General features: G+C 32.1%; 1 protein-coding gene across 1 annotated transcript in view; it reads right to left on the bottom strand.

Moving 5' to 3' along the window:
- Positions 1-1,070: 1,070 nt before the first annotated feature.
- The window catches only part of LOC109596337 (fibulin-1), a 28,603-nt gene continuing 15,067 nt past the window's right edge, over positions 1,071-14,606 (bottom strand). Inside the window, exons 2-16 of the mRNA XM_020011862.2 lie at positions 7,875-8,037; positions 7,656-7,728; positions 7,398-7,602; positions 7,089-7,346; positions 6,728-7,036; positions 6,522-6,674; positions 6,236-6,469; positions 5,786-5,911; positions 2,879-3,475; positions 2,682-2,819; positions 2,458-2,618; positions 2,178-2,383; positions 1,860-1,999; positions 1,685-1,808; positions 1,071-1,632 (exon numbers count right to left, since the gene is read on the bottom strand). Of these exons, the coding sequence (XP_019867421.2) occupies positions 1,236-1,632; positions 1,685-1,808; positions 1,860-1,999; positions 2,178-2,383; positions 2,458-2,618; positions 2,682-2,819; positions 2,879-3,475; positions 5,786-5,911; positions 6,236-6,469; positions 6,522-6,674; positions 6,728-7,036; positions 7,089-7,346; positions 7,398-7,602; positions 7,656-7,728; positions 7,875-8,037 (3,284 nt within the window). The 3' untranslated portion in view covers positions 1,071-1,235. The remainder of the gene's footprint in view (positions 1,633-1,684; positions 1,809-1,859; positions 2,000-2,177; positions 2,384-2,457; positions 2,619-2,681; positions 2,820-2,878; positions 3,476-5,785; positions 5,912-6,235; positions 6,470-6,521; positions 6,675-6,727; positions 7,037-7,088; positions 7,347-7,397; positions 7,603-7,655; positions 7,729-7,874; positions 8,038-14,606) is intronic.

The raw sequence follows: 14,606 nt of genomic DNA, 5'->3' as shown, positions 1-14,606 counted from the left end.
TATTAAGTAAACAATATAATAATTTGTAATGAAAATGTTATAAAATACTAAATTAATATATAAATACATTATTTGTAGTACTGTACTCAAAATAACCTTCTAATCAGATCAGTTAACTTATTTAAAAAGGAAATTCAGACACTAAAACTATAACATAAACGACGAGATTAGCAATAATAGAATTTCCATTATACAACTTCATCTCGATTTGTAATTTAGCTTCTTGTGGCTCCTTTGGACTCCTTGTAAGGTACAACATCATGGCACTAGATCCTTGTAATTCTTTCTTGAAGTACGACATGTCAATATGGTCGTAATGCTGACGATCCACATCCACTAAAGTCACAATGAACTCAGACCTTGCATGGTCCAAGTCGCTCCATATTTTAAACAGTAGTACCGGATCAAGTGTAGGCAACTCGGAATTGACTGTTATATATTGATATAAATAACTTTTGTAACTTCCAGGAATGTTCTTACACTGATACAGGCACAATTGTTTGTTCTTAAACTCTCGCACTCATCTATGTCTATGTAGGTGCTAAAAACATTTTATTTTCATCTGGTTATTATAGTGTATAGCATAAGACACAGATTTTAATTATTCGATGACGTTCATTATATAAATAATATCTTTAATAATTGTTGGAAGCCCAATGATTGGTTGAAATAATCGAATGATTGATCGAAAGGTTTCGAATACATAATATAAGCTGAGGAGCTTTTCCCTGAACTTTAGAAATATCTACTGAAAGCTCTGTTAACGATAAACTCAAAATTTACATTAATTTTAATGGATGAGAAACTATTAATCTTGTCTTGGACGTTGTTCATTACATTACTGAGAAGTATGTGGTCAAGGCAAACTCAAGACTATGTTTTTGAGGTTGGCTTACTTTTATCCTGTAGTCCTCTTATATGATTCACACTCGGTAGTAGTTATCATATATTATTTTGTGTGTATGTAAAAGGTACGTTTTATTTCGTGGAACAAAATAAGTAATAAAATTTTAAAACTACTTGACTTTTATTTAACTACAAAAGATTTTCAGGGATATGAATAAAATGTATTGTACTTTATTACTAAATGTATTAAGTAAACAATCCCAAAACACTTATGTCTTACAATATAAAAATTTGTAATAAAAATGTTATAAAATACTAAATTAATACATAAATACATTATTTGTGGTACTGTACTCAAAATAACCTTCTAATCAGATCAGTTAACTTATTTAAAAAGGAAATTCAGACACTAAAACTATAACATAAACGACGAGATTAGCAATAATAGAATTTCCATTATACAACTTCATCTCGATTTGTAATTTAGCTTCTTGCGGCCCCTTCGGACTCCTTGTAAGGTACAACATCATGGCACTAGATCCTTGTAGTTCCTTCTTGAAGTACGACATGTCAATACGGTCGTAATGCTGACAATCCACATCCACCAAAGTCATAATGAACTCAGTCCTTGCATGATCCAAGTCGCTCGATATTTTAAACAGTAGTACCGGATCAGTTATCGGCAAGTCGGAGTTGACTGTTATGTATTGATATGAATAACGTTCCGGTTCCAAAATGCATCGCGTCGACCTCGGATCGCAGTAATGAGTGGAACGTTTGCAAGCCCTGAAAAAAATGTAATTATGTGGTTCGGTTAAAATTCAGAAGGGCCACTTACGCCACGTGTTGCGTATCTTTGACATAACCAGGCGGGCAGTGCAATGGATAACATTTGTAGCCTCCTCCGTAATTTATACAAGAATCCATTGGATCGCAAACGTTTTCATTACATTCGTTTATATCTGAAAGTATCAGTTAGGTTTTTGTGGTGATTTAATAATTGGATGGGTTACCTATGCAAAGGGCTTTGTCGTTTCCCATTCTGTACCCTCTGGGACATTCACATTTGTAACTTCCGGGAATGTTTTTACACTGATAGAGGCACAATTGTTTGTCCTTAAACTTCTCGCACTCATCTATGTCTATGCAGGTTCTAAAAAACATTTTATTTTCAACTAGTTTTTGTTCAAAATTTAAATTTATTTTAATGGGTGAGGAACTATTAATCTTGTCTTGGACATGGATGATTACACCACTGAAAATTGGTCAATTTGAACTCAAGAGTAGAACTTTTATCCTTATTAATTATTATATATTATTTTAAATTTTACCGATTATCGTAGCTCAGTTGGAAACCTAGATCGCAGGCACATCTATAAGATCCCCACATGTTGACGCATTTCTGATCGCATAAGCCAGGAGTTTCAGCACATTCATTAATATCATCGCAGTTAGATCCGCGAGTTCTAAAACCTGATTTACAGTCACACTTATAGGATCCAGGTGTGTTCTCGCAGTTGGAATTGTGACCGCACGGCTAAAAATACATCACACATTAGTTTTAGAATAGTTATCCTCAAAGGATGAAATAAAACTGAAATTAATGATTACCCTGTAGTATCTGCATTCATCAATGTCCACACATCTGTTGCTGTTGCCTTGCTTGTCCAAGTGATAACCCACAGGACATTCGCAGGTGTAGAATCCCTCGCCGTTTTTACATATCTGGGATTGATCGCATTTGTGGATGCCTCTGCTGCATTCATTAATGTCTAAAAATGAAAGTTTGGAATTGCAAATGTGTCGGAGATTTGTCGGGCGGTCTGCGTACTAACCTACACATTTATCACCGGCTTCGTTAGGTTCGAAACCTCGTTTACAGGTCAGCTTCGGGAACAGGCAGTCGTATTGTCCGTTTTTGTTGACGCATTTCTGGCCCGGGGCGCAAGGATTACTTTCGCATTCGTTTATATCTGAATAAAACCCATCATTGTGCTATTACATGTTGTCAAATTAATAAAAACAATGGTACCTTCACATTGCCCCCTTGAGTTCATCCTGAAGCCTGGTAGGCACTTCTTTTGCTGGTGGATAATGGGGTATGACTGGGCTGGGCTGAGAGTGGGCAACCTCGCTGTGTAAATGGGGATGTAATACTGCCTGTTTTCTGCGTGTACAGATTGGGTGGAACGAGGAGGTGGCGTAATAACGGGTGAGTAAGCTGGGGGGACCCTCGGAGGTAAGTACGGCGGTGAATACGCCGGTATGCGTTTCGGAGGATCGTAGCTCACTTTGGGAGTCGAAGAAGGAATTACGGGCGTGATTGGCCTTAATGTTGTGGGAGGTGATGGTGGTAGCAATGGATTTTTATTGGGTGTTACCTCCGGCTCTTTTGGCTCGCAACGATACGTTCCAAATAGATTTACACATTTGAAATCGGCACCGAGTGAGTGGCAATTGTGCGTGCCTAGTGCACATTCATCGTCGTCCTCGCAAATGCCGCTGCCGTAATTGAACGTGTAACCAGTACCGCATCCGATGATTCGACTGCAAATGTAAGAGCCTAAAGTGTTGTCGCATCTTTGAACTTCGGTGCAGTCGTGCGTTCCAATTTGGCACTCGTTGATGTCTGTGATCAGAAAATAAATAATAATAAAAATATCTATTTTGTAACGATCCCTCAAATGCATCAATACAATAAGGGATGTTGTTTTCTTTTAAGTGAATTAAACTTTAGTCAATAAGGAAATAATAATAAAAATTAATATCTGGAGGAAATCAGTTAAAAAAACAATTCCTGAGATGACTTCGTTATATCGATGCCTTAGGGGGATTTAAGTGTAATAACTCTTACTAAGTAAGCTTCTTTATAATTGTAAGAGATTTTAATATACTTTTAAATAAAGGTATTTTCATACAAAAATAAGCGAATCAGTTTTCCTATAAGTACAGAGCGAATAAAAGTACTTTTTCAAACTTTCTGTCAATTATTTTACTAATATAGTGTTGTGATTTTCTAACTTCTTCTTTTTGAATTTTTCATCAAAAATATTGTTTATTTTAAATAAAAAATATTATTTTCTTTAAAAGTGTCCCCCTGACAAAATATTTTTCTCGTGGCATACTTGTACAATGTTGAAAACAAATTGATGGTTATAATAATTATAGTTTTGTTAAATAAAAACTATTTTAAAGAATATTATTAGTTTACAGGGACACTCTGTGTATATGTGAATAGACGAATTGGAGAAGAGTTTTACCCCTAGAATTCAGTTCAGGAGGTGGAGAAGTAACTAATGGTATAGGAAGACATTTCTTTCGAAACATTAGAGCCTCAAAGGGAGCTCTAAAATGTTAAATGAGAAGTTCTACCTCAACCACAATATTATCCAGATATTCCTTGATGTCTCTATTATTTATTTTTGTCATTACACAGTTTTTTATTTAATAAAACTCAAAACTAAGTTGACATTTTCTTTAGTTCTAAGAACCCAAAACATTTTTTTCGTGGCATGAATATACTTGTAGAATGTTGAAAGCAAATTAATAATTATAATATTTATTATTTTGTTGAATAAAAACTATTTTAAAGAAAATTATTATCAGTTTACAGGACCACTCTGTATATATGTGAATAGACGAACTGGGGAAGAATTTTACTCCTAGAATTCAGTTTAGGAGGTGGAAAAATGACTAATGACATTTCTTTGGAAACATTAGAGCTTCAAAGGAAGCTTCAAAATGTTAAATAAGAAGTTTTACCTCAACCACAATATTATCCAGATATTCCTTGATGTGTCTATTATTTATTTTTGTCATTTCCCAATTTTTTACTTAATAAAACTCAAAATTAAGTGACGTTTTTTTTAGTTAAAGGAACGTAAAACATTTTTCTCGTGGCATAAATTTTTTTGTAGAATGATGAAAACAAATTAATGGTTATAATATTTATTATTGGAGAAGAGTTTTACTCTTAGAATTCAGTTCAGGAGGTGGAAAAGTGACTAATGGTATAGGAAGACATTTCTTTTGAAACATTAGAGCCTCAAAGGGAGCTCCAAAAAGTTAAATGCGAAGCTCTAACTTAACCACAATATTATCCAGATATTCCTTGATGTCTCTATTATTTATTTTTGTCATTAACTCAATTTTTTACTTAATAACACTCAAAACTAAGTTAACGTTTTCTTTAGTTCCAAGAACGTAAAACATTTTTCTCGTGACACTGATTTACTTGTCAATGTTGAACACAAATTGATGATTATAATATTTATTATTTTGTTGAATGAAAACTAATTTAAATAAAATTATTATTAGTTTACAGGGCCACTCTGTATATATGTGAATAGACGAATCAGGGAAGTGTTTTACTACTAGAATTCAGTTCAGGAGGTGGAAAAGTGATGGTTTAGGAAGACATTAGATGCTCAAAGGGAGCTGCAAAATGTTAAATGAGGAGTTCTACCTCAACCACCATTTCGTCCAGATTTTCTTCATATGACTATTATTAATTTAGAAGGCCATCCTGCATATGTATTGGCCATAGTTTCATACAAGGAATGCCCAACTCAGACTATTAATACCGGAAATACTTTTAACTTATGTCATGTCTTGACTTTGATACAAGAAAGGGATGAGTTTATAACTCTTACTCTATTCCTGCACCAGTCAATGTAGTATCCTTGAGTTTTGAGTTTAACTTTTAAGCTTAAGTGTCAAAATTGACATAAATCAATACGAAGTTTATTTAGGCCTCAGTATTTTTTCATCCTCCGGTATTTCCAAATACTCAACAAGAATAACAATCAATAAATTGACCCTCATCAAAATGTAACATATCAAGAACAGAATCAACCATGTTTGCTCAGTTAATTCAAAGAAATAGAGGAAAGAATAAAATTTTATAGTAAACACGTTTTGGCCGAAAATATTAACTTACCAGCGCATGCCCCCGTTTGATCCCTGCCGTAGCCAATTTTACAATTACATACGAAACTGCCTGGTGTGTTTGTACAGGTCTGTGTACTATCGCACGCTTCAGGATCTTCGTTACACTCATTAATATCTGAAATAATAATAATAATAATAACAATAACACTAACATAAGCGATTAAACGGAAACGCACCAAGTCCGCTTAACGAATTTACAATGATAGCTTCTGGAAATATACTAAATGGATATGTAAAAGGGGTTTTGTTTGTCCTTTAACGTTTCGCAATGGATTTATTTTGTAAAGCTGGCTGAGATCAAAAGTTTCCTTTTAAAGAAATTGATCGATTGGACAAATTGGGAATACGAACGTGGAATTCAGTCGCATACTTTTATTTTTAAATTTCACTTTCCCAGTTTTCATTTTATATTTTTAAATCCATTACAAATATTACTCACCGAAGCAACTGACTCCATTGTGCCTGTAACCCTTGGGACAAGAGGCGTCCTTGACGGGAACAATGGGCTTGGGTGGGAACCTGGTTGGGCTGGCCACAGGAGTGAATTTTGAAACGGTCTCCGGTTTCTTGGTTGTGGCCGACGGATTCGGCACACAAGTGTGTCCACCCGATTCGTTAACGCACAGCTCATCCTTTTTACAGATGTCATCACTCTCTTCACACTCGTTTATATCTACATAATAGATTGATTGATCAGTTTGTCAGAGCTATACTTAGTGATATACCTTCGCAGATTTCAGTCACTATGTTCTTCTTGAAGCCTGGAGGACACGTTTTCTTGGAGGCTTTGTCCACGCAGTTGTACGAGCCTTTGGTGTTGAGGCAGACTTGGGAGTCCTTGTTACAAGTGTTGTCACCAGTTATACACTCATCAACATCTAAAATAAGTATTTATCTACAATTATAAAAGGAGATAGTGGTGGTGCCTTACCAGCGCAGTCGTTGATGGCCATTTTAAAGTAGTATCCTGGAGGGCACAACTCCCGGTCATCTCCTTTACAAATATACGACCCGATGGTGTTCTCACAGGTCTTTGGTCGTTGACACACTATGTCGAACTCGCATTCATCAATGTCCTCACAGGTGTTTGATGTACCATTAAACTTGTAACCCGGCTGACAATCAGTGAAGGGATCACCTTCTTCCAGTTCTGGTCCATAACAGGAGTATGAGCCGTCCTCATTGACGCAATCATCGCCTGGTTCACATTCGTGCACCCCTAACGCACATTCGTCGATGTCTACAACATTTTTATTACAGGCATGGTGGTTATAATTTCAGCACCCGTTTACCTTCGCAGGTTTTGTTGTCATCAGCTAGTTTATACCCTTCGTAGCAGTCACACTTAACAATTGTGCCGGTGTCGATGCACAGTTGATCGCAGGGGTTACTTAGTCTGCACCTTGAGGACTTCTTTGGGGTCTTGATGGGTTTGCAGGACACCCCGTCGGCCATCAGCACATAGTCGGGGTAACAGCTGCACTTGTATGAGTTGTTGGTGACGGTGCAAAGTTGGGCACATACATCGGTGTCGCAAATCTTGTTCAGGTCTGAAATAAACGTATTGGAAACAAATTGGCCCTAAACTTTTGTAGATTTACCTTCTAATTGCTCCGGTTTCAGAGAGGTCTTGGTGGTGGACACCGTTGGTTTCTCTGTGGTGGTGGTGGTGGTGGTGGTTGTGGTGGTTGCAGTCTCAGCTTCCGTACAACATTTCACGAAGCTTTCGCCTAAACCCAGCAGATCGTCGCAGCCTGCGCCGCTTTTACCTGTAGTTATGCCCACCTGGCAGTTTTCGCAGCACTCCTAAAAGATTTATTAACCCGTGTGTGCTGACGTTAAGTTGCTGTGTTACTCACCTTTCTTGCGCCGTCGTCGGTCTTGCACGTGCCCTGTTTCGCGTCCTCCTCACCCAAGTTACATTGAGCCTCCCTGCCAGACAATTTTTTTTTATTTCTCCTTGATTATGCTAATTATTCCCGCTTTGTTTGTACAAATTATACTCACGTCGTTTTCCATATAATTACATGACAAACAAAACGAAATTAATTCGGAATAAATTTTAATAAATCATTTACCTGATTTTCTTTTTGCAACAGACTTCGTGGGCCCGCAGGCAGACCAGCTCGTCCCGTTTTTCGATTCCTGCTATTGGCGGTTTAAAACTTTTACAGTCCAATCCAGATGATGAATAATTTTCACCCAAGGTACAACAGTGTTTCATAGTGTCGGGGCTTACACCTGAAAATAGCACGTGTGTTTAAATCGCCAAACCACACGATAACTTTGTTATTAAATTTAACCAATTACCATATAAGTTTAATTGGGTTGGGTTGCATGTTAAATTAATCAAATCGAGCATCTGTCGCTGAGAGGAGGAAAAACTAGTTAAAATTAGTTCAGATTTGGACTTTTTTAAAATTAATTATCAGTTAATTAGATGCTTAAACTTTGTCGGTTTTAATTAATGTAGTTGTGGCTACAACAAAAGCAAACACAATGATTTTGTCTATCAGTACTAGCTTTTGAGACACAAATTAATGGATAAAAGATAGTTTCTGAGGTCAAAATAAAAGTCTCATACCAAGTCCAATTAGCTAGATATACCTTGGCCCATTTGCCTTACACAACTTAGTATGTTACTGAGCTTGTGTGGCTTAAAATTACTTTATTTGTTAATGAATCACTGAAATAAAACCATACCATCAACAAGCAGACAAAATTCTCTATGAAAGAAAGTAGAAAGTCTATTTCTGACTTTAGGTGAAGGTGTTATCAATATATTTCGGCATCCATTTGGAAGTCCAGAATAATTTTGAGAAGTTCTCCTCTTTTTCTACGCAACTGAATATTTTTTAGAACTATTAAGGCTTTAATATTCTCTATACAATTTAGAAGAAAAGAACACTTTTTGATTAATTTTGATTACCACAGCTGTTCTTGAGATATCAGATTTAATGTCTACTTTAATTTTCTTCAAACACTTTTTCCATAATAATAGAATAGAAAAGAAGGGATATGAGTATTTTATTTGTTAATGAAACACTGAAATAAAACCATGACATCAACAAGCAGACATACTCTATAAAAGAAAGTAGAAAGTCTATTTCTGACTTTAGGTGAAGGTGTTATCAATATATTTCGGCATCCATTTGGAAGTCCAGAATAATTTTGAGAAGTTCTCCTCTTTTTCTACGCAACTGAATATTTTTTAGAACTATTAAGGCTTTAATGTTCTCTATACAATATAGAAGAAAAGAACACTTTTTGATTAATTTTGATTACCACAGCTGTTCTTGAGATATCAGATTTAATGTCTACTTTAATTTTCTTCAAACACTTTTTCCATAATAATAGAATAGAAAAGAAGAGATATGAGTATTTTATTTGTTAATGAAACACTGAAATAAAACCATGACATCAACAAGCAGACATACTCTATGAAAGAAAGTAGAAAGTCTATTTTTGACTTTAGGTGAAGGTGTTATCAATATATTTCAGCATCCATTTGGAAGTCCAGAATAATTTTGAGAAGTTCTCCTCTTTTTCTACGCAACTGAATATTTTTTAGAACTATTAAGGCTTTAATATTCTCTATACAATTTAGAAGAAAAGAACACCTTTTGATTAATTTTGATTACCACAGCTGTTCCTGAGATATCAGATTTAATGTCTACTTTAATTTTCTTCAAACACTTATTAACTTTTTCCATAATAATAGAATAGAAAAGAAGGGATATGAGTACTTTATTTGTTAGTTAAACACTGAAATAAAACCATGCCATCAACAAGCAGACATAATACTCTATGAAAGAAAGTAGAAAGTCTATTTCTGACTTTAGGTTGAGGTGTTATCAACATATTTTGGCGTCCATTTGGGAGTCCAGGTTAATTTTGAGGAGTTCTCTTTTTCTACGCCACTGAATATTTTTTAAAACCATTAAGGCTTTGATATTCTCTATACAATTTTGAAGAAGAAAGTACCTTTTGAGTAATTTTGATTACCACAGCTGTTCTTGAGATATCAGATTTAATGTTCACTTTAATTTTCTTCCAACATTTATAAACTTTTTCCATAATAATAGAATAGAAAAGAAGGGATATGAGTATTTTATTTGTTAATGAAACACTGAAATAAAACCATGACATCAACAAGCAGACATACTCTATGAAAGAAAGTAGAGAGTCTATTTCTGACTTTACGTGAAGGTGTTATTAATATATTTTGGCAATTTAGAAGACAATAGCACCTTTTAAGTAATTTTGATTACCACAGTTGTTCTTGAGATATCAGATTTAATGTTCATTTTAATTTTCTTCAAACATTTATAAACTTTTCCATAATAATAGAATAGAAAAAAAGGGATATGAGTACTTTATTTGTTAATGAAACGCTGAAATAAAACTATGCCGTCAACAAGCAGACATACTCTGTGAAAGAAAGTAGAAAGTCTATTTCTGACTTTAGGTGCAGGTGTTATTAATATATTTTGGCGTCCATTTGGGAGTCCAGGATAATTTTGAGGAGTTCTCCTCTTTTTCTACGCCAATGAATATTTTTTAAAACTATTAAGGCTTTGATATTCTCTACACAATTTAGAAGAAAAAAGCACCTTTTGAGTAATTTTGATTACCACACTTTAATTTTCTTCAAACATTTATAAACTTTTAAAATAATAATAGAATAGAAAAGAAAGGATAGAAATCCTCCTTTAACCTTCTTAAAACAGACATCAACTGCATTTGTTAGTTGTCTTCATTATCCAGATAATCTCGTTCAATAATTAATTTCTCTAAACTTTTATCTTACATCTGCCACAGCGCTTCAAGACATCATTGTGAAGAGTGATGACTTCTTCTGAACTCATGAAGTTTTCAGCAATACATCATTTCTATTACCACAGTTATTTTCTTCTTTTCTTAAACAGAAATGAAAGTGGCTGATTAATCTTTCTATTGAGTTTAGAATTAATCCATAAATAATGTTTATAACCAAGTATTTTTTCATGTTTCAGTCTTGCGGTTGTGTACAAAATGCCTTGAAGAAATAATGTCAAATCGGAGTGATTTATTAATATCCATAATCATTGGGGGTAGCGAAAGGAAGTTGTGGCTCCATAAATTTCATTGAAATAAACGTCAGGTTGATTTGCCGGGTAAATTTAGCAAGAATGTAGAAGGAAAATAAAACAGTTTAAATAACAATCGAACCGCCACAGAGATCTATTAGCCGTGTTTGCGCTCTGTTTCTATTGATGTTTTAAATGGATTTCTAAATTTGTGCAATTTACTTTCGGTTCAGGGAAAGAAAGTTTTCGGTAATCTGTTTTAAGTGCACTTTATAATTTAGATTATAGGGAGCATTATAAAATAGTCCGCATTCGCCAAGAAGTTAACCGTGTTACTTCATTACTTCCACTAACACACTGGCTGATTAAATTATTTGCAAATGAGTTTACAGAGACCGACCCAACATTTATTAGACACCTCATCTATTAGTTCAAAACCTGCCAGTTAATATTTAAATTTGACAACGCAAACTCATGAAAAACAGCATCGTTACTTTTTAACAAGGCTTTATTACAAACTTTTTAAATAAATTCAATTCAAACTAAAATTAGTTCAAACTTTCTCCTGAATTTTCTATTTAAAGGCAACGGTTTAAATCCCCAGGTATTCGTGTCAGTTATTATAAACAAGTAAAAAGAAAACATTTTAATTCAATTGGATGTTTTTTTTTTTACATAAAAAGTAAAATACTTGAAATAAATTAAATCTCGACTAGTACAAAATGATATTATTTTTTCCATTATAGTTTTCATTTAAAGTTACTAAAATTTAAAAGACCAATAAATGTCGTTTAAAGAAAAGGAAGGAAAAAGTATTTATTTATTGTTGTCTTTTTTCACAAATTACTGTTATATTTTTTGAAAAGTTTAATCAAACACAATTTAAAAAAATAAATAATAAAAATATGTTTTAAATTTTTTTATTTAAAAAGTACAATTGAAAGTTTCAATTCTTTCCTTGTTAACATTTTTTTGTTTCAAGTTTAAATTTAAAAGTTTAATAAACAATGTTGAAAGAGACAAAATTGGAAGATACCAATTTATCCCTGACCCTTTTTTAAAAATTATTTGTTTGTTATTGTTTACTAATTATTGTAAAAATTTGGAAAGATTGTAACAATGTTTCTAAAAAGAATTTAAAAATATCAGTTCTCAAAGTTAAATAATTAAATAAATTAAAAATATATATTAAAATAAAATAATATTAAAAGGAAAAAGAAATACTGTCTTTATCATAAAATTTTGGTAATGAGAAAAGGGTATCAATTTTAAAAGTATTACCCATGTCCCATTTTTAAAAATTATTTATTTGTTGTTATTTATTGTTTTATTTACTAATTACTGTCAAAAATTAGAAAATGCTGAATTCTTCTAAAAAGAAATTAAAAATATCAGTTCTCAAAGTTGAATCATTAAATTAAAAATACTAAAATAAAAAAAAAATCTGAAAATTTCCCTTGTTTAAAAATATATTTTATTGTCTCTATTATAAAATTTTAGTAATGATAATTTTCAAGTTTTAAATTTAAAAGTTCAATAAAAAATGTTGAAATAGGATAGAGATAGAAAGGTATCAATTTTAAAAGTATTACACCTCATCCATTTTTAAAAAGTACTTATTTGTCGTTGTTTATTGTTTTTTTTATGAATTAATGTTATACGTTTCTGGAAAAGTTGATTTAAAACAATTTTTCTAAAAAGAAATGAAAAATATCAGTTTTTCATATCGAAAATTTCGAGTCTTCCCTTGTTTAAAAAAATATTTTATTGTCTCATAAAATTTTGATAATGATAATTTTAATGTTTTATTTTTAAAAGTTCAATAAAAAATGTCGAAAGATGAAAGAGACAGTTTTAAAAGTATTACCCCTGTCTCATTTTTAAAAAGTATTTATTTGTCGTTGTTTATTGTTTTCTTTATGAATTATTGTTATACGTTTTGGAAAGGTTGATTTAAAACAATTTTTCTAAAAAGAAATTAAAAATATCAGTTTTCAAAGTTGAATCATTAAATTAAAAATATTAAAAGTGAAAAAAAATACTGAAAATTTTAAGTCTTTCCTTGTTTCAATAAGCATTTTATTGCCTCTGTTATAAAATTTTGATAATTATAATTTTCAAGTTTTAAATTTAAAAGTTCCATAAAAGTGTTGAAAGAGGAAAGAGACAGATTTAAAAGTATTATCCCTGTCCCATTTTTAAAAAGTATTTATTTGTTGTTGTTTACTGTTTTCTTTATAAATTACTGTTATACGTTTTGAAAAGGTTGATTTAAAACAAATTTTTCTAAAAAGAAACTAAAAATATTGGTTCTCAAAGTTAAATCATTAAATTAAAAATATTATAAGAATAAAAGGAATACTGAAAAATTCAATTCCTCCCTTGTTTCAAAAAGTATTTTATTGTCTAATTATAAAATTTTGTTAATGATAATTTTCATGTTTTAAATTTAAAAGTTCAATAAAAATGTTGAAAGAGAAAAGAGATAGAAAAATAACAATTTTAAAGAGTATTCCATTTTTAAAAAAATATTTTTGTTTTTGTTCTTAATTAATGGTAATTTGTACCATAAACCATTTTGAAAAGATTTTTCTAAAATTAAAAACATCAGTTCTCAAAATTAAACTATTAAATTAAAAATATAAGAAAAAAGGAAATAATGAATATTTTAATTCTTTTGGTGTCTCTATTATAATATTTTGTTAATGATAATTTTCGAGTTTCTAAAAGTACAATAAAATACTATTAAAAATGACCAAGTTAAATCATTAATTTAAAAATATTAAAAAAAAGATATACTTTCAATTCTTTATTTTAAAAAGTATTTTGTTCTGTCTACTTTAATATGCAGTTTTTGATCATTTTCACATTTAAAATTTAAAAGTTGAAAAATATTTATAGGAAAAAAAATACAGAGATATTGATTTTGAAAATTTTACCCTTTCTCTTTTTTATTTGTTGTTTGTTGTTTTTCTTGTAAATCACTGTTGTTTTTTATTAAGAAAACATTTTTCGTAAAAAAATATTAAAGAAGACATTTTTTTTCACAGTAAAACCATAAAAAATATTAAAATGCAGAAAAATTTCAATTTGTGTCTCATTTTTTATTTAATAAATAATACACAAAGCTGCCAGTCACCGATTGAAAAAAAATCGAAAGTAAAATTTGATCCATAATCATTTTTTGCCAGGTTGCACGAAAATTGCAAGCGAAATTAGAAAAATTGACGTCCAACAGAGAGTTCCGAAACTAATGTCAATTTGGGCGACCCCCAAGCGCAATAAATTGCCTTTATAAAGGCCATAAATTAAATATGATATCATTGATTCATTTTTTGTGCCAATTTCAACGGAACACAATTACATTTTTACCAATGACAGCGGCGCAAATTGATGCTATGGAGTGCTCAACAGTTAATCGGATCTAAATCCCATTACGGCGCGAGGGGACCAAAAACTTTCCACCTATAATTATGCGGCGTATTATTAAAATTAAAAACGAAAGTTTTTTTTTCGGCGACTTTTCCCGTGCACTTGCACGGGGCGCCGGGAAGCATTAACGGCGTCTTCGAAGCGTGGGAGCTTTTCGAAAAAGAATCGCCACCTTCTCGGGCACACTTGAGTTGGGTTGAGTCGCGGAGTGTTATGTGGTAAGTTGAAAAGTTGAAATTTATTTGTGAATGTACATTTGCTCAAGTAATAACGACAAAACACGTGGGCAACATCAAAATGTTTCAAACT

Source organism: Aethina tumida, chromosome 1 (genome assembly GCF_024364675.1).
Source record: "Aethina tumida isolate Nest 87 chromosome 1, icAetTumi1.1, whole genome shotgun sequence".
NCBI lineage: Eukaryota > Metazoa > Arthropoda > Insecta > Coleoptera > Nitidulidae > Aethina > Aethina tumida.
The sequence above is the reverse complement of the archived record's forward strand: the minus strand, read 5'-3'. Positions and strand labels throughout refer to the sequence as shown.